The following is a 9,233-nucleotide window of genomic DNA, read 5'->3' as shown; positions in this document are numbered from 1 at the left end:
AGGCAGCAGCTTGCCAAAACAAAATTATGTAGACTCCAGTGGAAAATCTGAACTTTGACACCTCAAGTGGGTGGTTACGATAGATTAGGATAACCAATAAGACTAATCTAGGGGTGGCACCGGAAGTTAGAAAAGCCACTCAAGAAGAAGTAGGGTGTATCCTAGTTGAAGTGAAGGATGAGCAAAATTGTAGAAGTTAGGTTGAGACTTCACTTGAGGTCTCAGGAAAGTTCAGTCAAGAACAAAGCCTTATACGGGGAGGTTGTGTCGGTGTACTCTCTGTTCCCTGTGAATTTTTGTGTAGTGTACTAACTATAAACTTATATTCATTAATATAATTAAGGTAAACTAAGTGGTGTTTAACTTGCCAGAGTCCAAGCACCCAAGCAACTCCTGAGAGACTAGGTAAGTGATTTATTATGATTTCAGAATCCACAGAAGTCCAGTGTAAGTGATATACTATATCAACAAATAGAGGAAGGTTATCCCATATAACAAATAACCTTCCCAAATAATACCAACCAGCTACCGAAGAAAGACTGACTAATAAATAAGAGAAAGAGAATAAAAGGAAACCCGCAACGCAACAAAAACTATAAAGAAAGTTGTTTTTCTGATAAGAGATAAGTATCGACAAAGGCAAAAGGAAACTTTTAAGGCAACAAAAACATTCTTGCTTAAATCAACTATTCGTCTTGCCTAACAGTATGGAATGTATGAATGAATTTATCATAATGATAAGAAGCACCACCAAAGGTCAATGTATATTTCAAGGACATTTGCAAACAGACCATACACTCTAAAAGCAAAGAGTTCGCTGCTCTGGATTCGCTTCCACAGTATCTTTTTTATCCACCTCCTTAGACCCTGTCTAACGCCCTCCACTAACGTTCAGTCATGACTACGCAGTTAAAAGTGCACAGTCGGCCTGTGAAATTATAACAACGTTAGTGTAGACAACCTGCACAGTTTTTCTCGCCTGCGCAGGCGGCCTCTGTAAATAGCTCATCTCAATGGATGAGCCTACGGGCAAACGGCTGCGCATTAGCAGTTATGCCTGCGCAGTTATAACTGCACAGTTGGACCGTGCAGTTATAACTGAAAGTTAGTGTGGAATAAAATCCAAAGGCTATTGTAAATATTATGACAAAAATAATGTAAGACAAGTATAGGCCTATAAGCGTCTATTCATGGTTATACATCATGTATGTAATTAATTTTTAAAATGAGAACAAAATAATATTCTACTTTCTGATGAAACAAAATCAAACAATATTGGACCATGTGTTTATTCATTGCTTACATCCCGCGTAAGTTCTTTTTAAAATAATATTAGACTATTCAAGACACCATTGAAACAAAGGAAGAGAGTAGTAAACTATGGATTTTCATTCGTTGCAATACGTCAGAAGAAAGTCAATCTTTAAACGAAAACAAATCGATATTAACCGATTTTAATGAAATAGAAAAAAACATTTGGCCTATAAGTGTGTCAACTTTGAAATGAAACGGTTACGAACTTAATTAATGGAACTCTTCCTTCATTCATAAATATTCAATAAGCATTTGAAAGTCCTTGGGGCCAAATTTAAACTCTTAACAAATTACCTTGAGAGTATTTAATTTGTTTTTATTTACCACTCTTTCACTGGATGTCTTACTTGATTTTTTTTTTTTTTTTGTGATGTCAGCAAGCCAATTTTATACAGCCAAGAGCATCGTGTGTTGACGTGGCTCCTACGGACGACTGAGGAAAAAGACGGTATAGTTAGAGGTGAAGATTTGCATACACAGTCCGACTGTGCAGTTTCGGACTGTGCAGTTATAACTGTGCAGGCATAACTGAACGTTAATGGCGGAAGGAACTACTGGAACTGGCAAAGGATAGACTCGAAGGCAAAGAGGAGAGAAGACAGGATGTAAAAGGAAATTGGAGACTTAGGAAGAGAAATTATAGACCTTAGGAGAGGGAACGTATTCTTTTTTCCAGAGGATTAAGGACAAACTCCCCCCCCCACCCCCCCCCCACCCCCCACCCCCACCCCCCACCCCCCCCACCCCCACCCCACCCCCGCCACTAACCCTGATCCCTACCCTACAACTGCAAAACCCCTAAAGTGTGGAAACGGCATCTGGAGACTGGAGCCGAGGAGAACTCAGAAGTTTTCTCTTAGAAATATCGAAGACTTAGATCAGTTTGAAACGTACGTACGTGTGTGTGTGTGTGTGTGTGTGTGTGTGTGTGTAAAACCAACTGGAGACAGAACTCCATAAAGAATACTTTGGGATTTCTCACGGAGTTTCTACAAATAACCATAGCGCAACGCATCGAGTGCAAACACAGCAAAATGATTAATATAAACTTGATCAATTTTTCATTATTTTCCTGCTTCGGAGCAGGGAACAGTGGCTCCATATCCCCTGCCGTCGGCAGCTATGGAGTGGAATCTACTATACAACAACGGGTGCGTGATGATGTTATCACTACACCTGTAACTCTCGTCGAGAGTGTTAGACCACCGAAGGACTTGGGAAAAGACAAAAACGATGAGGAAATCCAACGTCTGCGGTCGGATGTCTGCCGTTTGTCTGAAGAATTGGGCTTCATGGCCGATAAATTCGAACAATACACCAAAGAAACAGATGGGATGAAGAAGAAGATTGTGGCCCAGCAGGAAAAGCTTCAGCAGTGGGAGAAGAAGAATGAAGAAACTGAACACCAGCTGGAGCGGACTAACCAGACTATTGTGACGCTTCAACGAAATATCTCGAGCCAAAACAATCTCATAGGCTCATTAAAAGTGGAAGCGATAATGAGGGATAGGAAGATCGAATCTTTGGAAAATGTTATTGCAGAAAAGGAAACCGTGAAGAGAGATTCGATCATTCCTCGTCTAGAAAGAACACTGGAAGAACTGTCCTCTCAATGTGAGCTTCTGGAGGCAGATAAGAAACAATTGGAGGAACGAATAGTAGAACTTCAAATGGATAAGTCCAAAGCCGAGCTCGAGAATCGAGGCTCAGACGCTAGGCAATTCGAGTCTCTAGTTTCTTGGATGGAAAATTTGTCGTCAAACGAATGGGAAGAAACTGCCAAAGCGGAATTTGATATAGACCGCTTAAATAAAGCAGTTATTCAAATGATGAAACTAATGAATCGACGAACTCTTGATCAAGAGGATAGGACCAACGCCAGGGCATTGATAGCTGGACTGAATAGACAGAGGAGAGCTCTAGGATGTAACAAGGCTGATTTGGCCATGAAAGCACATCTTGACATTCATATACATATCCTGGGCAAAGCTCGAGGTAACAGAATCAAAAAGGAGATTGAAAAATTTAAAGAATGTTCCTGCCAGAAGAAAACTGTCCTACCGACAGAGAATGCCTCTGTCATTCCAAGATTTGGACTTGTACCGGAGATCATTCCTACTTTGAGGGATTCCATACCCATGGCCCAAAGCGAGACTTTGAAAAAAGAGCTCACCACTAATACTTCTGCAGTTGTTCCAGAACAAGTTGCTCCTAAGCGACCAAACTACAGCTTTAAGAGACCAAAGTTTCAAGAGGAGAGAGACGTTTTCTTCAATGAAAAGCAAGACATACTGATAAGGAAATTGACGCAAGACCTGTACGAATGTCAATTGGAAAGAAAAAGGTTGATAGGATGGGAACAAGATCTGGGTACCCAACAGAAAGAACTGAGGGAAACTGAGAACAAACTGATCAAAATGAGGAACTTGCTCGAGACATTGGGTGAATATACTGTGGTGGACAATGAAAGGATGTTAAAACATGCAGAAGACTTGAAAGAATTGGAAGAAACCCTAAGTATAAGACAGAAAAAATTGGAAGAAAAAGAAAAATACATGCAGGAAAGAGAACAGAAAGAATTGGGACAAAAAGAAAAATACTCGCAGGAATGGGAAGAAAACGAGAGTATAAGACAGAATGAATTGGGACACCAAGAAAAAGACTTGCAGGAAAGAGAACAAAAAATGAATATAAAACAGAAAGAATTGGAACAAAAAGAAAAAGACTTGCAGGAAATGCAACAAAATGTGAATATAAAACAGAACGAATTGGAACAGAAAGAAAAAGACTTGCAGGAATGGGAAGAAAACGTGAGTATAAGACAGAATGAATTGGAAGAAAAAGACTTGCAGGAAAGAGAACAAAATATGAATATAAAACAGAAAGAATTGGAACAAAAAGAAAAAGACTTGCAGGAAATGCAACAAAATGTGAATATAAAACAGAAAGAATTGGAACAGAAAGAAAAAGACTTGCAGGAATGGGAAGAAAACGTGAGTATAAGACAGAATGAATTGAAGAAAAAGACCTGCAGGAAAGAGAACAAATATGAATATAAAACAGAAATGAATTGGAAAACAAAAAGAAAAAGACTTGCAGGAAATGGAACAAAATGTGAATATAAAACAGAAAGAATTGGAACAAAAAGAAAAAGACTTGCAGGAATGGGAAGAAAACGTGAGTATAAGACAGAATGAATTGGGACAAAAAGAAAAAGACTTGCATGAAAGAGAACAAAATATGAATATAAAACAGAAAGAATTGGAACAAAAAGAAAAAGACTTGCAAGAAATGAAACAAAATCTGAATATAAAACAGCAAGAATTGGAACAAAATTTCAAACAAATAACAGAAGAGTTCCAGGAATGGGGACACAACATGGCCTTAATACATGATGGTATTGCAAAAGGAAAAAAAAAAGTCTCAAAAGGAGAAAGAAGAATGTTGATGGGTGACGAGTTTCCCTCAACTCGTCAAGAAGAGGATGTCTTTATGGCTGACGAGTTTCCCCCAACTCGTTAGGAAGAGGATGTCTTTATGGCTGACGAGTTTCCCCCAACTCGTTAGGAAGAGGATGTCTTTATGGCTGACGAGTTTCCCCCAACTCGTTAGGAAGAGGATGTCTTTATGGCTGAAGAGTTTCCCCCCAACTCGTTAGGAAGAGGATGTCTTTATGGCTGACGAGTTTCTCCCAACTCTTCAAGAGGAGGATGTCTTGATGGCCAGCGAGTTTCCCCCAACTCGTCAGGAGGCAGGAGGACCACAACTCAGGAGGATGAGAGCCTACAGTTGTTCGGAGGCTGCAGGATTACCTCTCATGAGGATGAGAGCTGACACATGTTTGGAGACAGGAGGACCACCACTCAGGATGAGAGCTAACAGCTGTTTGGAGGCTGGAGGATGAGCTCTCAGTTTGAGAGCCAACACCTGTTTGGAGGCTGGAGGATGAGCTCTCAGTTTGAGAGCTAACAGCTTTTGGAGGCTGGAGGAAGAGCTCTCAGTTTGAGAGCTAACAGCTGTTTGGAGGGCCAGATTGCCACCAGAAGGCCACCAGAAGACCACCAGAAGGAGCCCAAAAAGGTACCAGAGGGACACCAGAAAATAATTCTGTTGGAATAATCTAGAAGACCGGCTGTGCAGAAAGAAGGAACTTTTCCTTCAAGTATGCTCTGTCCCTTGATGAAGACTCTTCTAATAGAAGTTCTCTGTCAAAGCGGGCAAATAGTTGGATATCTAGATCTATTCTTGCAGATATCTTCCTTCTGTAGTTCTGTTTGGAATAATCTTAGAAAAACCGGCTGTGCAGAAAAAAGGAACTTTTCCTTCAAGTATGCTCTGTCCCTTGATGAAGACTCTTCTAATAGAAGATCTCTGTCAAAGCGGGCAAAAAGTCGGATATCTAGATCTATTCTTGCAGATATCTTCCTTCTGGTAGTTGTGTTGGAATAATCTAGAAAACCGGCTGTGCAGAAAGAAGGAACTTTTCCTTCAAGTATGCTCTGTCCCTTGATGAAGACTCTTCTAATAGAAGATCTCTGTCAAAGCGGGCAAATAGTCGAATATCTAGATCTATTCTTGCAGATATCTTCCTTCTGGTAGTTCTGTTGGAATAATCTAGAAGACCGGCTGTGCAGAAAAAAGGAACTTTTCCTTCAAGTATGCTCTGTCCCTTGATGAAGACTCTTCTAATAGAAGATCTCTGTCAAAGAAGGGAGGGCAAAATAGTCCGGATATCTAGATTCTATTCTTGCAGATATCTTCCTTCTGGTAGTTCCTGTTGGAATAATCTAGAAAAAACCGGCTGTGCAGAAAAAAGGAACTTTTCCTTCAAGTATGCTCTGTCCCTTGATGAAGACTCTTCTAATAGAAGATCTCTGTCAAAGTGGGCAAATAGTTGGATATCTAGATCTATTCTTGCAGATATCTTCCTTCTGGTAGTTCTGTTGGAATAATCTAGAAAACCGGCTGTGCAGAAAAAAGGAACTTTTCCTTCAAGTATGCTCTGTCCCTTGATGAAGACTCTTCTAATAGAAGATCTCTGTCAAAGCGGGCAAATAGTCGAATATCTAGATCTATTCTTGCAGATATCTTCCTTCTGGTAGTTCTGTTGGAATAATCTAGAAAACCGGCTCTGCAGAAAAAAGGAACTTTTCCTTCAAGTATGCTCTGACCCTTGATGAAGTCTCTTCTAATAGAAGATCTCTGTCAAAGCAGGCAAATAGTCGGATATCTAAATCTATTCTTGCAGATATCTTCCTTCTGGTAATTCTGTTGGAATAATCTAGAAGACCGGCTGTGCAGAAAAAAGGAACTTTACCTTCAAGTATGCTCTGTCCCTTGATGAAGACTCTTCTAATAGAAGATCTCTGTCAAAGCGGGCAAATAGTCGGATATCTAGATCTATTCTTGCAGATATCTTCCCTCGGGTAGTTCTGTTGGAATAATCTAGATGACCGGCTCTGCAGAAAGAAATCTCTTTTCCTTCAAGTATGCTCTGTCCCTTGATGAAGACTCTTCTAATAGAAGATCTCTGTCAAAGCGGGCAAATAGTCGGATATCTAGATCTATTCTTGCAGATATCTTCCCTCTGGTAGTTCTGTTGGAATAATCTAGAAGACCGGCTCTGCAGAAAAAAGGAACATTTCCTTCAAGTATGCTCTGTCCCTTGATGAAGACTCTTCTAATAGAAGATCTCTGTCAAAGCGGGCAAATAGTCGGATATCTAGATCTATTCTTGCAGATACCTTCCTTTTGGTAGTTCTGTTAGAATAATCTAGAAGACCGGCTGTGCAGAAAGAAGGAACTTTTCCTTCAAGTATGCTCTGTCCCTTGATGAAGACTCGTCTGATAGAAGATCTCTGTCAAATCGGGCAAATAGTCGGATATCTAAATCTATTCTTGCAGATATCTTACCTCTGGTAGTTGTGTTGGAATAATCCAGAAGACCGGCTGTGCAGAAAGAAGGAACTTTTCCTTCAAGTATGCTCTGTCCCTTGATGAAGACTCTTCTAATCGAAGATCTCTGTCAAAACGGGCAAATAGTCGGATATCTAGATCTATTCTTGCAGATATCTTCCTTCTGGTAATTCTGTTGGAATAATCCAGAAGACCGGCTCTACAGAAAGAAGGCTTTTTTCCTTCAAGTATGCTCTGTCCCTTGATGAAGACTCTTCTAATAGAAGATCTCTGTCAAAGCGGGCAAATAGTCGGATATCTATATCTATTCTTGCAGATATCTTCCTTTTGGTAATTCTGTTGGAATAATCTAGAAGACCGGCTCTGCAGTTTCCTTCAAGCATGCTCTGTCCCTTGTTGAAGACTCTTCTAATAGAAGATCTCTGTCAAAACAGGCAAATAGTCGGATATCTAGATCTATTCTTGCAGACATCTTCCTTCTGGTATTTCTGTTGGAATAATCTAGAAGACTGGCTGTGCAGAAAGAATGTTCTTTTCCTTCAAGTATGCTCTGTCCCTTGATGAAGACTTCTAATAGAAGATCTCTGTCAAAGCGGGCAAATAGTCGGATATCTAGATCTATTCTTGCAGATATCTTCCTTCTGGTAGTTCTGTCGGAATAATCTAGAAGACCGGCTCTGCAGAAAGAAGGCTCTTTTCCTTCAAGTATGCTCTGTCCCTTGATGAAGACTCTTCTAATAGAAGATCTCTGTCAAAGCGGGCAAATAGTCGGATATCTAGATCTATTCTTGCAGATATCTTCCTTTTGGTAATTCTGTTGGAATAATCTTGAAGACCAGTTGCAGAAAGAAGGCTCTTTTCCCTCAAGTATGCTCTGTCCCTTGATGAAGACTCTTCTAATAGATCTCTGTCAAAGCGGGCATATAGTCGGATATCTAGAGCTATGCTTGCAGATATCTTCCTTCTGGTAATTCTGTTGGAATAATCTATATTATTTGGAGGCTGGAGGACAAGCTTTCAGGTTAAGAACAAACTGCTGTGTGGAGGCTGGAGGAAGAGCTCTAAAGATGAGCGCACAGCTGTTAGGAGGCTGAAGGACCACCTCTCAGAATGAGAGCCAGAAGCTGGAAGACAAGCTCTCAGGTTACGAACCAACAGCTGTTTGGAGGTTGGAGGATGAGCTCTCAGTTCGAGACCTAACAGCTGTTCAGAGGCTGGAGGACGAGTTCTCAGTTTGAGAGCTGACAGCTGTTTGGAGGGCCAGAAGTCCACCAGAGGGTCACCAGAAGGCCACCAGAAGGAACCCAATAAGGTACCAGAGTGACACCAGAAGATGATTCTGTTGGAATAATCTAGAAGACGAAGACCGGCTGTGCAGAAAGAAGGAACTTTTCCTTCAAGTATGCTCTGTCCCTTGATGAAGACTCTTCTAATAGAAAATCTCTGTCAAAGCGGGCAAATAGTTGGATATCTAGATCTATTCTTGCAGATATCTTCCTTCTGGTAGTTCTGTTGGAATAATCTAGAAGACCGGCTCTGCAGAAAGAAGGATCTTTTCCTTCAAGTATGCTCTGTCCCTTGATGAAGACTCTTCTAATAGAAGATCTTTGTCAAAGTGGGCAAATAGTCGGATATCTAGATCTATTCTTGCAGATATCTTCCCTTTGGTAATTCTGTTGGAATTATCTAGAAGACCAGCTCTGCAGAAAGAAGGCTCTTTTCATTCAAGTATGCTCTGTCCCTTGATGAAGACTCTTCTAATAGAAGATCTCTGTCAAAGCGGGCAAATAGTCGGATATCTAGATCTATTCTTGCAGATATCTTCCTTCTGGTAGTTCTGTTGGAATAATCTAGAAGACCGGCTGTGCAGAAAAAAGGAACTTTTCCTTCAAGTATGCTCTGTTCCTTGATGAAGACTCTTCTAATAGAAGATATCTGTCAAAGCGGGCAAATAGTCGGATATCTTGATCTATTCTTGCAGATATCTTCCTTTTGGTAATTAT

The 9,233-nt window shown here is 40.5% G+C and overlaps 1 protein-coding gene across 1 annotated transcript; it reads left to right on the top strand.

The window, feature by feature from the left end:
- Positions 1–1,013: 1,013 nt before the first annotated feature.
- Positions 1,014–5,218, top strand: LOC135200686 (golgin subfamily A member 6-like protein 22). The gene is made up of 3 exons (XM_064229294.1): positions 1,014–1,104; positions 2,401–4,307; positions 4,973–5,218. The coding sequence occupies exons 1-3, from the start codon at positions 1,014–1,016 to the stop codon at positions 5,216–5,218; spliced, it is 2,244 nt and encodes a 747-aa protein (XP_064085364.1).
- Positions 5,219–9,233: the final 4,015 nt, after the last annotated feature.

This window comes from Macrobrachium nipponense, chromosome 27 (assembly GCF_015104395.2).
Source record: "Macrobrachium nipponense isolate FS-2020 chromosome 27, ASM1510439v2, whole genome shotgun sequence".
Taxonomy (NCBI): Eukaryota; Metazoa; Arthropoda; class Malacostraca; order Decapoda; family Palaemonidae; genus Macrobrachium; species Macrobrachium nipponense.
Note: the sequence above shows the minus strand (reverse complement) of the source record. Positions and strands in the feature narration are given on the sequence as shown.

Excerpts from the sequence above, each read along its gene's own strand:
- LOC135200686 (XM_064229294.1), top strand. The coding sequence starts at position 1,014 with ATGGATGAGCCTACGGGCAAACGGCTGCGCATTAGCAGTTATGCCTGC. Across the intron at positions 1,105-2,400 it reads CCGTGCAGTTATAACTGAAA|GGAACAGTGGCTCCATATCC; the intron begins GTTAGTGTGGAA and ends GCTTCGGAGCAG. Across the intron at positions 4,308-4,972 it reads TGCAGGAATGGGAAGAAAAC|GAAGAGGATGTCTTTATGGC; the intron begins GTGAGTATAAGA and ends CCAACTCGTTAG.